This window comes from Carettochelys insculpta, chromosome 2, assembly GCF_033958435.1.
Source record: "Carettochelys insculpta isolate YL-2023 chromosome 2, ASM3395843v1, whole genome shotgun sequence".
NCBI lineage: Eukaryota > Metazoa > Chordata > Testudines > Carettochelyidae > Carettochelys > Carettochelys insculpta.
The window spans coordinates 12,758,744-12,776,571 of NC_134138.1; the positions used below are offsets into that span (position 1 = coordinate 12,758,744).

At 44.3% G+C, this 17,828-nt stretch overlaps 1 protein-coding gene across 10 annotated transcripts in view; it reads left to right on the plus strand.

The window, feature by feature from the left end:
- The window catches only part of PTK2 (protein tyrosine kinase 2), a 418,848-nt gene that overhangs the window by 356,881 nt on the left and 44,139 nt on the right, over window positions 1–17,828 (plus strand). For all 10 annotated transcript variants that reach the window (XM_074986603.1, XM_074986600.1, XM_074986607.1 and 7 more), the window contains 5 exons: window positions 1,268–1,368; window positions 3,422–3,537; window positions 5,732–5,832; window positions 6,725–6,814; window positions 8,406–8,610. In XM_074986603.1, the coding sequence (XP_074842704.1) occupies window positions 1,268–1,368; window positions 3,422–3,537; window positions 5,732–5,832; window positions 6,725–6,814; window positions 8,406–8,610 (613 nt within the window). The remainder of the gene's footprint in view (window positions 1–1,267; window positions 1,369–3,421; window positions 3,538–5,731; window positions 5,833–6,724; window positions 6,815–8,405; window positions 8,611–17,828) is intronic.

The following is a 17,828-nucleotide window of genomic DNA, read 5'->3' on the forward strand; positions in this document are numbered from 1 at the left end:
ATCTCAGCTTTTTTGGAAAAAAGAAGATTAAGGGGGGACATGATAGCAGTTTTCAGGTATCTAAAAGGGTGTCATAAGGAGGAGGGAGAAAACTTGTTCTTCTTGGCCTCTGAGGATAGAACAAGAAGCAATGAAACTGCAGCAAGGGAGGTTTAGGTTGGACATTAGGAAAATGTTCCTAATTGTCAGGGTGGTCAAACGCTGGAATAAGTTGCCTAGGGAGGTAGTGGAATCTCTATCTCTGGAGATATTTCAGAACAGGTTAGATAAGTGTCTATTGGGGATGGTCTAGGCAGTACTTGGTCCTGCCATGAGGACAAGGGGCTGGACACAATGACCTCTCAAGGTCCCTTCCAGTCCTAGCATTCTATGATTCTGTGATTATATACATATATGCAATACATTTTGATTGCTCAGACCTGCAGGGCTAAAACATGGTTGTTGGAGGTCACATTTTCTGACCGCTACACCCTAACTGATACTGCAAAATGAGATGTGGCGGTAGGCAACACATTTCTTTTTTCAGTGATGGGCTCTGTTCTGAAACTCTCACCTCATGAAAGTGCTGCTACAGAGTCACCTAAACTGGAGCACACGCAAAGGGCACAATTTGAAGAAGGAGCAGTTTACTCAGCTGTGCAGTAACTGGAGTTCTTTAATATGGAGTCCCTGCGGGTGCTTCACTATCCACCCTCCTCCCCAGTGCTTCAGTGCTGCCTCTGTGGGCTTTGCTGCAGAGAAAGAACTAAGAACAATTTGTGTGTGCTGCCCAGTATAGCCTAGGTATGAGTCATGAGGATGTTTAGGGTGCATGCCTGGGAACAACAAGCACTGCTGCCAAAAATCTCTGTTCAGAGGCCCAGGGACACATGCACTCCTAAAGTGGACACCACCCCACCCCCCGGGACACACAGCTCAGAAAACTCCAGTAGCTGTACAAGGTGAATAGACTACTTTCATATGTCATTTCAAAATAAGTAGTACTCCATGGTTGGTGAAGATATACATTATAGTAAAGAGATTATTCTGATCAAATAGCATTTTAGAATCATTCTGCATTGGTATAAAAGAACAGACATGTTCAAGGCACTGGCAAATCAAGCCCAAAAGAATCTGGTTGTATGTCCTTATATGCCCATGGTTCGGATGTACAGTAAAAGTTTGTTAAATGGAACCTCTTATTACAAAAGCATGTTTTCATTTAACAGCTGTTGCTTTAATGGGCAGATTTTGTATTTAATGAGTAAATCTGCTTCTTCCTTTCTAGTAACAATGCGTCAATTTGATCACCCCCACATTGTGAAGTTGATTGGAGTTATTACAGAAAACCCTGTCTGGATAATCATGGAGCTCTGTACGCTAGGGGAGGTATGATAAATGTCCAAGTATCTTCTTTCTTTTCCTCTTTTATTCTGCAGATACTTTCATAAGAGATTGAAGGAATGCTTATTTAGTGTAATGGATTGGGTTCTAAATATTGTACTTTAAGGCAAATTCATCAACCAAGTGAAGTTACAATATTATGGAATCAAATCCAGCCCTGGTGAAATTGGGCATAACTCCTCTGAAGCTAAGGGAGTTAGCCTATTTACATCAGGGCTGGTTTAGGCCACAGTTCTTGGAGATATTTTAAATTACTGGTATAATATGAAAACTACTTGTGTCAACTGAGAGGAGCAAATGGTTATATAGAGTAGAAAGAATGCTATTGTGAATTATTTTAAGTGTGTGCTCTAGACTGAAATTTGGACCAAAAAATGCAGTTTAAAGGATTATGAACTATAGTTTAAAAAACAAGATTAAGAATATCCCCTTAATTTTCTTGACTTCTACGTTGAGAGGTATAGGAGAGCAAATGGTGACCTTATTTGCTTTTTATTTTGCCAAGAAAACTGCGTTCATATGACTTGTCATGCAGTTACAGGACTAATAGTCATTGCCAGAAACTTATTTGGCACTGCCTAGGTAGGACCTTCATCGGTGGCAGCCTCCTACAACAGAATTTATGTATACAGTCAATGACATGGCATTAATCATAATTTTGGATTTGTAATTGTATTAGAATTTATTTAGCCAGTTTACAAAGACTTAATATGCTTGTTTGACCATAAGGTGTGAAATTTTAAATAAGCTTTATAAACAACATTTGTAAACATACATATACCCTGTTGTTTGATAATAGAAAAATGCTAGAATAACTTGTATTATGTGAGTGTCTCATGAGGAAAACCGTAGCAGACACACATCACAGTGAAATTATCCAAATTTCTTTGCCAGTCCTGAATGGCCTTTTTTGAGGTTTGCTCAATACCTCTGTAAATATGACCATTTAGCAAATGCAGTCCTGTAAAATAGTTTTATTAATACTGCACCTCCTGTTGGTGATTTCTACTACTGTCAGTAGTTGCTATCTGCAGGTGTTCCACCACCTATAATGCAGCTGATTGCATGTTCGTGAGTAGTGAGTTCTTTTCATAGTACATTGTTGATGCACCTACATTTCTTTTTTTGAATGTCCTTCTGTTTCTGGGATGAAGACTTCCCTCATTAATTTACACAAACAAGAGAAATGCTAAGCAATCTGCTAGCTTTAATACAGGAAAGTATGGCATCGGATTCAGTTTTTAGTTCCAACTCTATTTATCTAAATCAGACATTTATGAAAAACTTCAGAAATGAAGTAATTACATTGTTTGTAATGCAGTGCAAAAACACCTACATAAATTAAATTAGATTTGTCTATAGTGGGTATCGCAATTTGACTCCATTCCTTCATTCCAAGTTACCACTTCCCTTTATTTCCCATGTACTCCTTCTCAGCATACAGCTTTTGTCTCATCTGTTATAATCCTGTAAAGAAAAGCCATTTCTACACTATTGTGGTACAATTGCCTTTTATTGGATGTACTTTTCCAGAAAATGTATGTATTGTCTTTAGTTTCTCTGAGCTAAATCCAGGCCTCTAGTAAAATCTGTTCAATCATAGGCATAAATCAGTGCTACCCAAGCAATAATGATTTGGCCTGTGTTGAGACACGTCAGGTCTGGGTACCAGCCCCACGCGCTTACCTGCTGAGACTTTTCAGGCCAACTGCATGAGGAATTCCCAATGAATGAACATGTAGAGAGGTTAAGAATCACCTGACCCAAGTGGACCTAACAGTATGTGAGCTCTTTGGCTTCAAGAAAGGACTGGAATAGGGTGCAAAAATTGTATCCCACTTAGCTATTGCCTTTCACACCTTGGAGACCATCTGAATTTAGCCCAAACAGTGTGTGACACTCACTTTTTTTCTATTCCAGTTTAAAGAGGAGAATTGTGTACTGTTAAATGTAAAAAAACACACTGTTTGAGATTTTTTTCTTCTTTGGATTTATTTCTAATTTGTCGTGACCTTTCTCTCTTTTCTTTATCCAAAAGCTGAGATCATTTTTGCAAGTCAGAAAATACAGTTTGGATCTGGCCTCTTTGATACTCTATGCTTACCAGCTTAGCACAGCACTTGCCTACTTAGAGAGCAAAAGATTTGTACATAGGTAAGATTATCTCTCTATGAAAACTTTCAGTTTAAGCAAAAGGGTTCATAGATTATTAGATGCATACCAGAGCTGGCAGAGTTGCTGAATATTAGGTAAGTTCAATAGAGGAAATGTTTGGAGCACAGGTCAGCACTCTCTTATGGTTTCTTTTAATTTGTTTTCTTGATTTCCCCAGTTAGAAAAGTGTGTCACATGTGGAACAATATTTTAAGACTTAAAAATTCACTGTATGTATGTTTTTACATCAGCTTTGTGTTAAACTTTGTGAATTTTAAAAGAATACATTACAAAATACATTATTGACACAGGCTATCAAAACAGAAAGCAGTCAAGTAGCACTTTAAAGACTAGCAAAATAGTTTATCAAGAGTGACATCTGCTGGGCCTCAGCTATATTGACTTGAAGTAATTTTCTGGTTCTAGTCGTAAGACTGCGGGTTGCCAGCTGTCCTGTTGCTTTACAGTGCCAACATTTTTGAAAGCTATAGGTCAGCTGTAATCTTCAAGATAAAAAAAAAATCAAATCAGAGAGAGCAACAAACACATCCTGACATAAAGAACAGGGAAAACATAAATGTTTCTCTAGTGGAAATGCCTATGCTTATCCACCAACTGAATTTTAAAAGCATGCATGATGAGAGAAGGGAATTTTAGTTTAAGTTGAATTTAGTGCTTTACATACAGCCAACAATTTTCTACATGCTGATTCTATGTATACTACTTTGGAATCAAGCCTTTTATGTGTGTAAGTGTATAAAGGGTTTGTGTTTAAGTGGCATATAACCTTGGAAATGGCAGAGGCCAAGGAAGACAGAGATAGGCATGAGAATTTTGGTCAAGTGCTCTTGACTTTATTAAAATCTCTATCAGCAAAAGAAAATTTGTAAAGGTAGCTTGTCCTGGCAGTAGTGCAGAAGGCACCCTACTCTAAGCTACCACTGACTATCACCAACCTGCTTTGGTGCTGAAAGTCAAAGTTCTTTACAAGTCCCAAGCATAAGCAGCCTACTTGAATGCAAGGCCTACAGTCCACATAGGCAACTGCATGAGAGAACCTCCGGGCCTTGCCCTGAGAACATTTGGCTCCCTGCAAATTCAAGCTCTTTCTGCAAAGGGAATGAGTTGATACATGCTTTTAGGAAGGACATAACCCCAATTCCTGACTTTTGTGGTGACAAATACTCTCCCTTCTCCCCCCAACTAATTCTGTCAAATAGCTGCTAAGACCTGCCACCTAATTTTTTGCTTCAGTGTCTGTAAATACATGAATTATGAAACGTGTACTTACTCACCAAATGCAGTGTGCCAATGTAGTATGATAATTGATCATGCATATTGTTGGTTATCAAAAGGTAGAAATAATGCTGGTGCTAAGAGTGTGTTCATCCCTTTACCCTGAGTGATGTTGAATGCAGTAATAACTTAATCACATAGACAGGCCCACTAATGGCAATTCCAGGTCCCAAAATTCTGAGCAAAAAACAAATGGCTCCCTGCCCCTTTCCTTAGCCAGGTCCATAAGCATCCTCCCACTTCTCTCCCCTGCTGCCACCCTCCACCCTGTGTGCCCCTGGAGAAGCCCCAAGTGCCCCACACTCTGCTAGAAGAGCCCCAGGTTGCCCCAGCCCTGTCCACACCACATTCAGATGCATCGCAGGGCAGCTGCACCATGTCTCCCCTCTCTTCCCTGGACCCAACCGGCTTGCTCTGGGGATAGCTGCAGCAGCATCTCTTGGTTGAAAGATACTTTTATATCTCTCATGCAGGCTTTGGGGTTGAGTAATCCCACTCTAGAACCTGCATGGAGCATATCAAAAGTGTCTTTTAATCAAAAGATTATTTTTGCAGAGCTACCACAGCGGCAACTAGTGTCCCTTGGCTCTTTTAAATCGCTGGGCCCTTGGACAATTGTCCCCTCCCTTCCCTCAACCCATCAGCATCCTTGCACATAAAAATTGAATTACTTATATGGGCAGCATTAAGACCTCTATACCCTATTTGGGTATCATTGGTTATATACAATAACAATGTTGTGTTCTTGGCCCAGACATCATAATGAACAATGTAGTTTTGTTCTCTCCACAGGGTGAGTTGACACCTCTGGTTTCTAACAAATGTTCAGTGTTTTTAAGAAAGTTTGAATCTAAAAAAAGAGGTGACTACAAATGATAATGTCTGGTTTGTTTGGCAGGGATATTGCTGCTAGAAATGTGCTTGTTTCCTCCACTGACTGTGTGAAATTAGGTGACTTTGGTTTGTCGCGTTACATGGAAGACAGTACTTATTATAAAGGTAAGAAGTCAGTACTTACTGGACAGCAGTAGGGTTAGAATTTTTCTTGCTGGTCACTGAGTTGATTTGCTAATCACAGGAGTTGAACATATGCAAAGGAGATATACTGATCAAAACAATTAGTTTAAGGAAATCTGTGTAATTGCATAACAATACCAAGTTAAACAGCTGAACAGATGACAATAAACTCTCTCATAAAGCTATAAAAAAATCATTTGGTCTAATTTAAATTAGCAAAAGACAGTAAATTCAGTTACAAATATAATTCCAGTTGAGATGGCATTTCACTGCTTCTTTTGCAACTCTTAAAACTTTTCTACTTAACCGTTTAATTCCCTGCAAATAAAAAGTAAATCTACCTCATGCTAGCTTGCCTCGCAGTAACTGACTGTGTGGACTCTGCCAATCTGCATGAAGCATTTATTAACACACTTTAATCTGTTCCTATTTCAAAGTGGAGTAGGTCAGAGCACACTAATGAACCGTAAGTGTGCATCAGGAGAGTCCAACCAGATGATTGGGTCCACAGGAATAGTTCAGTTGCAGTCGATTCACACCCCACTTTGAAGCAAATTAAAAGTTCATGTACACAAACCTTCAGAGTATCAAAGGTTACCTGTGGTTATGAAACTCATTTAGTATTTGCCCATATTCACGCCATGACCCAAGTACCTGAGGGTGAGTTCAAGGCAACCTGAACATTATCTACAGTGAGTTTGGAATAGGGGCATTTAGGTTTGAAACATACCTTTTTTCCTTTTTTAGTTTCTTGTGCAAAGCCTGACCGTGTTGTTTGCTGGTGGTAGTTGGCCCTAGATTATTTTGCAGAAGAACATCTACATTGAGATCTTATTAGCTTTAATAATGGCCTTTTCCTCTCATCTACCCATAGCTTCCAAAGGAAAATTACCTATCAAGTGGATGGCTCCAGAGTCAATCAACTTCCGACGTTTTACCTCAGCTAGTGATGTGTGGATGTTTGGTAAGTGACTGTGGATGATTGTTCTCTCAAATAAAATGTTGGCGGAGAAGATAATATTTAAAGCCTGAAATTGAATTGAATCCTCACAATACTGGGCTGAGACTGAAGTCTTGTTCTGGCTTTCTCTCCTTCCTACTCTCCACTCACTCTGACTGTGGTTCCAATCCCTTTTTGTGCGTATAGTTCCCCTCATTACTTTGCCTCCTGCCATGTTAAAAAATGATGAGGTTGAGTGAATATAGGAGTGATAGGAATGCCTTCCATCTTCCATGATCCTGTGCCATTCACTGTGTAAACCATTCCTGTTTTGCACCAGTCTGATCTCCCAGTCTCAAACAGAGACTAGAAAAGCTGTGACAGGCAAAGAGTGTATAAATATGAGAAAGTTATGAAGGAAAATCAGCTTGTTCTCTGTAAGACAAAAGAGTTCTAAGTAATATAAAGCAAAACTGTATGGGTGTGTCTACACTGGCACAAATCTTCAAAATAGGCATGCTAATGGCCATTTCGAAGATTACTAATTAAATATTCAGCACCTCATTAGCATTAGGACGCTTCCGGCCGCAGCACTTTGAAATCGCGCAGCTCGGCACAGCTACATGAGGGTCCTTTCGAAAAGGACCCCTGTGTAGCTGCGCTGAGCCACACACTTTCAAAGCACTGCGGCCAGAAGTGTCCTAATGCTAATGGAGCACTGAATATTCAATTCAGTGCCTCATTAGTAATCTTCAGAATATGGCTATTTCGAAGATTTGTGCCCGTGTAGACACAGCCTATGTGATTTAGCAAGATTAATGATTTTGAAAAAAGGAATCTGTAATTGCGGTATAACGTATCTTTTCTCTCTGGTGTAGAAAAGCAATGCAGGTAGAATAGTCTAGCTGCTCATAGGTCAACAGGCTCCTTCTCATTACACATGGAACACAACTTCAACAGAAACTACAATTTCTCACGTAGTTTTGACAAAAAAAATTGAACAAATGTCAATAGTAAAAACTGTCAAAGTATAAAAATACCATGTACCCATGAAAACAAGCCACTGTTCAATAGACAGTAGGACAAGCATTCTGTAAAAATGTAGATTTGAATATGAGCAACCAGGTCAGACTTATGAGCAAGAAGAAGTAGTTAAATCTGAAGCCTTTCAAATTGCCTGCTTGAAATGAGCTAAATGTAAGTCAGACGACTGCTTTTTTGTTTTGATTGTATATAGGCTAACACAGCTATCTCTCTGTTACTTAGCCTATTAGTATGTTTTTAGAGATGTAGGTAACTTAGCACAATGCTCTTTTCTGTGGTCAGCATGTGGATTGTACAATAGGAGCTATACAAAAAAGATAGATTAGCCAGATCATTGTCTCATCTTCGAATCAGTTGCGTTTGGTGAGGTGGTTGTATGTACTGGAAAAGTGCATTAGAAGATTCGTTAACCATGTGCATTCCGGAGAAAGGACTGTCCATTTTTACTGCCAGTATTGCACTTCAGTATCAACTTCATTGTCTTAAGTTTTAACATGAAATTTATCATTCAGGAACCCAGATTTCAGTTACTTGCTCACTTTAAGAGATTTACTGCTTTTTTGTTTCCAAGGTGTGTGTATGTGGGAAATTTTAATGCATGGAGTAAAGCCCTTTCAAGGAGTGAAGAACAATGACGTGATTGGTCGAATTGAGAATGGTGAACGGTTACCAATGCCTCCAAACTGCCCTCCTACTCTCTACAGCCTTATGACGAAGTGCTGGGCTTATGATCCCAGCAGGCGACCAAGGTTTACTGAACTTAAAACACAGCTCAGGTAGGGTGTATTTTTTAAATTACTATTTCTTTGATTTGAAATATGATTTGATTATCTCTTTCATAAAATGATTTTCTTTCCAAGGAAAGTAGAATGCATAGTGTGCTGGGCTGGTGCCTTGAGAGGGTTGTTTTGTTGTTATAAATCTAGGCTATATCAACTGAAATCAGTGGAATTACACATGACGTTAAATCCGAAGTAACTAAGATCCAAACCTCTTCTTCCCTTCTCTTCCCTTCCTTTCCTTTTCTCGCCACAGAGGGCTATATTAAGAGTATGTTTGTAGGCATAGTTAGGCATGTTAGGGATCCTCAGAGTTAGAGGTGGAAAGAATTTGCTGGGATCATATAGTTCATCTCTCTTGAAACAGCACAGAAATTTCACTTGTCTTTTAATTACCCTGAGTGTAGGTTTCACACTTGAGTGCCTTGAGTTTGGCATCCAAAGAAAAACTTACAGAGCTACCTAAGGAATTACGGTACACAAGTTCCACTGAAAGTCACTGGTATTGGTGCTCCTCAACCCTCAGGTACTTGAAGTTGCCCACCTTAAATACACGCATAGGGTCGTAAATAAAAGTGGCCAGATTGTAAGAGGCACAGAAAGCTGAGAGTTCATCTTGTTGAATTTAGTCAGAGCAGCTGATACTCAAAATATCTGAAAATAGGAATATGACAAAATTTAATTAAATGCCAGATTTTAAGACACCCAAGTTTGCAATTTATGGCTCCAGTTTGTTAATATTCAGATCTGCAGATACATAACATTATCGGTAAGTAAAATATTCTTGAAATTGGAAGTAGGCTGGAATTCTTACATGAAATTTTCAAATCTCCTCATAAGATAGAGCATAATAGCAATCCTCTATTATTGGTGCCATTATCAGTAAAGCTCTGAGATCTGAGTACAGTGTTGGTGGTGATATTGTGGTCTTCCACAGAGTTAAACAGTAACTAGGTGCAATACCAAAGAAAAACAGGTATTCTGTATGAAAAATGAGGCAAAAAATGAATCTAAAAGGAATAGCTGGTGAAATGGGAGGTAGATAGTCCATTACATACCTACTTACATATATATCAGAGAGATAGCCATGTTAGTCTGGAGCTTTGAGAACAACAAGAAGTCTTGTGGCACCGTATAGACTAACAGATATTTTGGAGCGTAAGCTTTCATGGGCAAAGACCTGCTTCTTCAGATGCATGAGTGGGGGGGGGGGTTTCAGAGGGGTATTTTAGGTGTGGGGTCCCAGTAAGAGGGACCAGTAACACTTCAATCTCCCTGGATACTCAGTGGCAGATTTAAGGGTGACAGTCCTGAAACAAAAAATTTTCAAAAATCAAATGGAGAGAGAAATGTCTGAGCTAAAATTTATTTGCAAATTTGACTCCATTAACCATGGATTAAACAGAGACTGGGAGTGGTTTGCAAAAGTCAGCTTCTCTGCTCTGGGTGTTCATATCTCCCCATTAGACTCTGACAAAGGCTCACATCCCCCTATCTGAACAAAAAGCAGTCAAGTAGCACTTAAAAGTCTAGAAAAATAGTTTATTAGGTGAGCTTTCGTGGGACAGACCCACTTCTTCAGACCTATCTATCCCCCTATCTGACCTGACTTGCTTTTTCCTCTTTTGATAAGTACTGTTGATACTGGGCCATTTCCACCTTGCTGAATAGACCTTGTCAGCTCTGGCCCTCCCTCTTACTGGGACCCCACTCTTTAAATACCCCTCTGAAACCACCCACGTCCCCACTCATGCATCTCATGAAGCAGGTCTTTGCCCACGAAAGCGTATACTCCAAAATATCTGTTTGTCTCTAAGGTGCCACAAGACTTCTTGTTGTTCTCTGCTTGCATATGTAAATCATGCAGTGACTGGAAGACATTCCCAAGGGACTTGGCAGATATCTTCAGCTGGATAATTATTGGTCCCTCACATTCTCAATTAGTTCTGTGTGTATTTTTATTTGGTGTATATTATGGCACTTCTCAGGAGTAATCTCACTGCCTCCTGTCCCTGGATATGTCCTGGGGGTCATATGTTAATTAATATGTTAATTAATTCAGATCAGTATGGTTTTATGGAAAATAGATCCTGTCAGACTTTTTTTTATGAGATTACTAATTTTGTTGATACAGGTGATAATGCTGTTATAATATACTTTAAATGTTTGTATGCATTTGATTAGATAACACACAACATTTTGATTTAAAATGACCCCAAAGTGTTAATTTTATAACATGGCCCATGTTAAATGGATTAGAAACTGGCTAACTGATAAGTCTCGAACTGTAATTGTTAACAAGGAATTGTCAGCAAGCAGGTGTTTTCAGTGAGATTCCCCAGGGATTAATTTTTGGTCTTACATGATTTATCATTTTATGAGTGACCTGGAAGAGAACATAATATTATCACTGATTAACATTTGTAGATGACAAAACTGGGGGGATGCTCACTGATTCAGAGCAACCTGTAGCACTTAGAAAATTGGGTGTAGCCAGACTGTGTATTTTAAGGTGGCTAAAGGGAAGTGTACCATCTAGGAACAAAGAATGTAGACAATATGGCTGTGTCTACATTAGCCAAAAACTTCAAAATGGCCATGCAAATGGCCATTTTGAAGTTTATGAATGAAGCGCTGAAATACATATTCAGTACTTCATTAGCATGTGGGCGGCCACGGCACTTCGAAATTGACGTGGGTTGCCGCTGTGCGGCTCGTCCAGACGGGGCTCTTTTTCGAAAGGACCCCGCCTACTTCGAAGTCCCCTTATTCCCATCTGCTCATAGGAATAAGGGGACTTCGAAGTAGGCAGGGTCCTTTTGAAAAGGAGCCCCATCTGGACGAGCCACGCGGCGGCAACCCACATCAATTTCGAAGTGCCGCGGCCGCCCGGATGCTAATTGCATGGCCATTTCGAAATTTTTGGCTAGTGTAGACATAGCTTATATGTGTACAGAATGGAGGACATTGTCCTGGAGAGCAGTGACTGTGAGAAACATTTGAGGATCAGGGTTGATAATCAGCTGAACACTAACTCTCCAAATGATGCTGTGGCCAAAATAGCTAATGTGATCCTGGGATACATAAATAATATTGTCTCTAATGGAAGTAGTGCAGTTATTTTACCTGTACATTTGCTGCTGCCATGACCACTGCTGGAATATTGTGTTGAAAATAGGTGACTTGATTACCCTCTATAGCTATCTATGGGGGGAACAAATGTATAACAGGGCCTTCAATTTAGTAGAGAATGGTATAAAACAATGATTACAATGTTCACTTCTGGCCTTGGAACATTTAAATCTACGAACTCCCCTGGCCAAAAGAAATACTAGTACACCCCTGCTAGGCCTCACAGGCCTGCTGTCTCTGTAGAGGTTAGCACAGGCAAAACTCTAATTCTTCTTTGAGTGGTCCCCATGGGTGCTCCACAATAGGTGTCAGGCTCGCCCGGCGCCGCAGATCGGAATTCTTCTAGCGGTTTCTACTGGATCGCACATGCGCTGACGCACGCCGCTCCCTTGCGCGCCCCCGGCCATGTGCGCGATCCGGTCCCCGCCAGTTCCTTCTCAGCCGCCATCGGCTGCAGACGGAATCCGTTCAGGCTAAAGCCAGAGACAGATAAGATAGTTGTTTTTACGTGTAGTTTGTTTGTTTTGTCACTATCCAAAAAAAAAAAAGAGAGAGAGAAAGAAAGAGAATATTAGCTAGAAGAAAGAAGAGGAACAAAGGAGAGAGGGGCGGACAAGAAGGCTAGTTAAGCCGTCCGCTGCCCCGCAGGCCGGTGATTGTTATTTTGGGTGAGAAAGCACTGATTAGTGGCTAAGTACCCTATTAACAGTAAAGACTCACCGTGATGCCCTCCTTGGGGTTTAAGAAGTGTGAGTCATGCTGCGAAGCTATGCTGGCCTCCTATGGGCATAGTGGATGCATTCGCTGCCTGGGAGAGTCACACGTTACCCAGAAGTGTTCCCACTGCACTAAGCTTACAGCCAGGGCCAGGAAAGACAGAGAGATGAGGCTCAAAATGATCTTGTTTGATAAGGCTCTCCAGCTGGAACCGCCGGAGAAGCCTCACGCAGAAGGGCCATCTGGGTTGCATAAAAGGAAGGCAGCCTCCTAGACCCCCTCGGTGCAGAAGAGGAGGAAACTCTCCCCGGCTTGATCCTTGCCGGCAGGCCCAGCGGGCAGGACGAGCAGAACACAAAGCCCCCAGCTGCGAGCTCATGAAAGCGGCAGCGCAGCAGCGCACGTCGCAGAGGCTGAGCCTCCGATTACACAACAGATGGCACGCAAGGCGCCGCGAGCGCCAGCGAGGCAAGCGCCGGAATCGGCGGCGCCGACGCAGGCGTCACCGGCCCCTGCGGCGCTGACGACACGGGCACCCGGCACGGAGCCTACCAGTGCCAGAGGAAGCTACCCGCGTGGCACCGCAGCTGACTGTGCCGAGCGCGGTGCTGACAACAGGGCCGAGATCCCCAGCACAGGAAGGGGCAGCGCCCACCCCGCAGGGCAGAGGCAAGGCAAAAGCAAAAACTCGGCACCTCAGTCCATCTCCAGGCACGGCTGCGCTGCCCTTATCACCTAGCCCCCCCACCGAGATACACACGCCGCACCGACAGGCTGTAACTTCACCGGCTTATCTAGGACCTCCCTCTCCGTTCCTCCAACCAATTTTGCCATGGCTTGGGCCACCTTCACCATTTCTGGGCATGGATCCCTTTGAGTACTATCACAAACCAGCTTCACCACTATCTATGTTGTCGCAGAGGTCCTGCTCTCCCAGACATCATGGGTACACTCCCCGATCGTGGTCCAGGTCTCCATCACCGGGCCCTTGCCCATGCTGCTATGGTCGTCCTCATCATGCTGAACACAGACACCGCAGGTCTAGATCCAGGGGCAGGTCCTCCCCTGCTTCTCATCAATACCCCCGTGTACACTCTCACTCTGGGATGGGAACACAGTTGTCTCAGGGGGAGTTAGGTCCAGAATCCCGAGACTTTCCTTCACAATCCTCCAGGGAGCAAGTATATCATCGACCTCGGGAGCCAGAGCATTTGAGGGAGGTTTACCCAGTGGTTCCTCCTCATCCTCCCCAGATGAGGCCATGGCCCCCGGGGATGTCTCCCCCCTGGATGACCTTAAACAATTCCAGGAGCTGATCAAAAGAGTAGCTTTCACACAGGACATTCAAATAGCAGAGGTGCAGGCGAAGCATCATAAACTCCTGAAAAATTTGAGACCCCCGGCTTCATCTAAAATTGCTATCCCACTGGACGAAGCCATTATGGAGTCAGCCACTAACATATGGCAGACCCCGGCCTCTATTCCGCCTACGAACAAGAGAGTGGATAAGAAGTACTTCGTCCCAGCCAAGGGCATGGAGTTCCTCTTTAGTCACCCGCAACCCAATTCTTTGGTGGTCGAATCGTCCCAGCAGAGGTCGAAGGCATCTCAGTACAAATTGGGGGGGTCGGATAAAGATGCTGAGAAGCTAGAGCTGTTTAGCAGGAAGGTATATTCCTCCTCTACCCTATTATTGAGAATGGCAAATTACGCGGCACATCTATCAAACCACAACTTTGACAGTTACTCCAGACTTACTCCCCTCATGGATTCACTCCCAGAAGACAAGAAGCCGGTGTTAAAGGCAATTGTTCAAGAGGGCTATGCAGCGTCGCGGACGGGAGTCCAGATTGCCCTGGACGTGGCAGACACAGCGGCACATTCAACAGCTGCAACAGTGGTAATGCATAGGGAATCCTGGCTCCAGACATCTGGTATCCCCAGGGACCTGCAGGCGAAGATCGTGGATCTTCCCTTTGATAAACAAAAGCTGTTTGCGGACTCAACCGACTCGGTCCTCCACTCCAGCAAAGACTCGATGGCCACACTTAGAACCTTGGGTATTTATACTCCCCCATACAAGAAGAAGAAATTTTATCCTCAGCAAAGACTACGCTTACCAACCACAGCGTTCTCAATATCAGCAAGGCTATGACCAAGGGCGCCATCAACAGCAGCAGCAGCAGTACAGGACTCCCAGGCGACGTTCTCAACAAAGCCATACACCCTCGGGGCAGGCCCAGAGACAACAAGTTTGACGGGTATGTCGGGGGCTGCACTATCAACACCATTGCTCACTGCCATTCTCATCTCATGTTCCATCATCACCTCAAACCGTTCCACTCCCAATGGCAAAAGATCACCACAGACAAATGAGTGCTAGAGATTATAGCCACGGGTTACACGATCCCTTTCCAGTCCCTTCCACCGACGAAGCCTCCTGCCAGGCCTTATCTCAGGGATGCTGCCCACGAGGCGAGGCTCAAGCAGGAGGTGGATCACCTTATGTTCATAGGGGCGGTGGAAAGAGTGCCGGAGCAATTCCAGGGGAAAGGTTTTTATTCATGCTACTTCCTAACAGAGAAGAAAACAGGAGGCTGGAGGCCGATCTTGGATCTGCGGGGCCTCAACCGTTACGTGCGCAAGCAACGCTTTCGGATGATCACAGTTGCCTCCATACTTATGGCACTGGACGATGGAGATTAGTTTGCAGCCCTCAACTTACAAGATGCTTACTTTCATATAACAATCCACCCAACACACAGATGCTTCCTCCGCTTCACGGTCGGCAGGGAACATTTCCAGTAAAGGGTTCTTCCGTTCGGCCTATCCTCGGCTCCCAGAGTCTTTACCAAAACCCTGGCAGTGGTATCAGCCTACCTGCACAGACAGGGGGTGTTTATTTTCCCATATCTGGACGACTGTCTGCTGAAAGGGGCCTCAAAGGCAGAGGTCTTACGCATGATACGTGGCACCGCGGACACATTTACTTCGCTGGGCCTAGTTATCAACCTTGCAAAGTCAAAGACCGAACCCACGCAAGATATAGAGTTCATAGGGGCATGCATAAACTCTATCACAGCAAGAGTATACCTGCCCGACGCCCGCTTCCGCGCCATCAACTCACTGGTGCAAGTCATGACGTACAGCCCCATGGTGCCGGTCCTAACGTGCCTGCAGCTGTTGGGGCACATGGCGGCAGCGACGTTTGTGGTACAGAATGCCAGGTTACACTTGCGAAGCCTGCAGCATTGGCTGGCAAGTGTTTACAAACCGGCATCCCACACTGTCCACAAGGTAGTGTCGCCCACGACAGAGGTGCACAGATCCCTAGCATGGTGGGAAAATCCCAAGAATCTGCTAGTGGGGGTGCCTTTTCACCAACCACAAATTTCTGTCTTTCTTACTACCGACACCTCCCACATAGGATGGGGAGCGCACATTGGCAGCAAGGTGATGTAAGGACTATGGTCCCCTGCGGAACAGACACTGCACATAAACATACTGGAGCTCAGAGCAGTGTTCAACACGTGCAGACATTTTTGAGATTACCTGCATGGCAAAGTAGTCGGGATCAATACCAACAATACCTCCACTATGTTCTACATCAATCGACAAGGAGGGGCACGATCCCGTGCGTTATGTGCGGAAGCAGTCCGATTGTGGAACTGGTGCATCGCCAACAATATAACGTTGAAAGCCTCGTACTTGCCGGGCGCTCACAACGTGAAGACAGATCAGCTGAGCAGGCGTTTCGCACTCACGCACGAATGGCAGATCCGCTCCGACCTGCTACGGCGCATATTTCGTACATGGGGGTTTTCCCTAAGTCGATTTGTTTGCCACCCAGTACAACAAGAAGTGCCCCCAGTACTGCTCCAGAGCAGGAATAGGGTGGGGGTCCCTGGGGGACGCATTCATGATTTCATGGAAGGGCCCTCTACTCTACGCGTTTCCCCCCACAACGCTTATCCACGAGGTTCTGCAGAAAGCCAGAAGGGAGAGAGCTCGCATGATACTCATAGTCCCAACTTGGGACCGGCAATAATGGTTTCCCTTGCTTCTGCGCATGTCGGGTCGTCCACCACTTCCCCTACCGGTGGCGCTGGACTTACTCACGCAGGCTCAGGGGTCCATAGTGCACCCGCACCCTCAGCGCCTGAGAGAGCACATGTACGGAGGGAGTACAACAAGTCCTGGAGTGTAGCCGAAGGACCTCCACCAGGAGGACTTATAAACAGAAATGGACTCGACTTACACCTGGTGTTCCGCCAAGCAGTTAGCTCCCCTTGACGTTCCTATACCGATAATACTAGAATACCTATTGGACCTCAAACGAGACGGGCTTTCTCTATCCTCACTAAAGGTCCACCTCGCTGCTATATCAGCTTTTCGGCATACAGAGGAAGGGCCCACTGTATTCGCCCACCCTATCATCACAAGGTTCTTGAAAGGGCTGGTAAACCTTTACCCCCCTCGAAAACTGCTTCCGCCGTCGTGGAGTTTGTACTTGGTGCTCAGCACTCTATCGGGACCACCCTTCAAACCATTAGCCACGGTACCCCTCCGACTCCTTACGATGAAAACAACCTTCCTCCTTGCGATTACATCAGCCCGCAGGGTGAGCGAGCTCACAGCAGTGATGGCAACGCCGCCCTGCACAGTATTCTCAGAGGAGGCAGTAACCCTACGGTTACACCCAGCCTTCGTTCCAAAAGTTTCTTCGGAGTTCCATCTTAACGAACCAATAGTTTTACCATAGTTTTACCCGAAGCCTCACAGTTCCAGCAAGGAGGCGCGCCTACATCTCCTAGACGTGAGAAGGGCCTTGGCCTTCTACATAGACAGAACTAAGTCCTTCTGGAAAACGGACAGGCTTCTAGTGTCTCTCGCTCCCAGGTCAAAAGGGGAAGGCCTCTCTTCACAGAGAATTTCAAAGCACATCGTGTCCTGTATAAAACTGTGCTACAAGCTTCAAAAGACCCCCTTGCTAGCCCCGCCCAGGGCTCACTCCACCAGAGCGGTGGCGGCATCAACGGCCTTCTTCAAGGGAATCGCGCTGAAAGACATTTGCAGAGCGGCGACTTGGTCATCCTACGACACCTTCGCCAAGCGTTATGCCCTGCATCGGGTGTTCGATGAGGATACCCGTCTGTCGACAGCAGTCCTCTCGGGGGCAAGCTGCACATGAATCGATTACCCACCTCCTTATTTGGGTTACTGCTGGGTAGTCACCTATTGTGGAGCACCCACGGGGGCCACTCGAAGAAGAAAGAGAAGTTACTCACCTGTAGTAACGATGGTTCTTCGAGATGTGTCCCTGTGGGTGCTCCACCACCCGCCCATCCTCCCCGCTTCAGAATCTC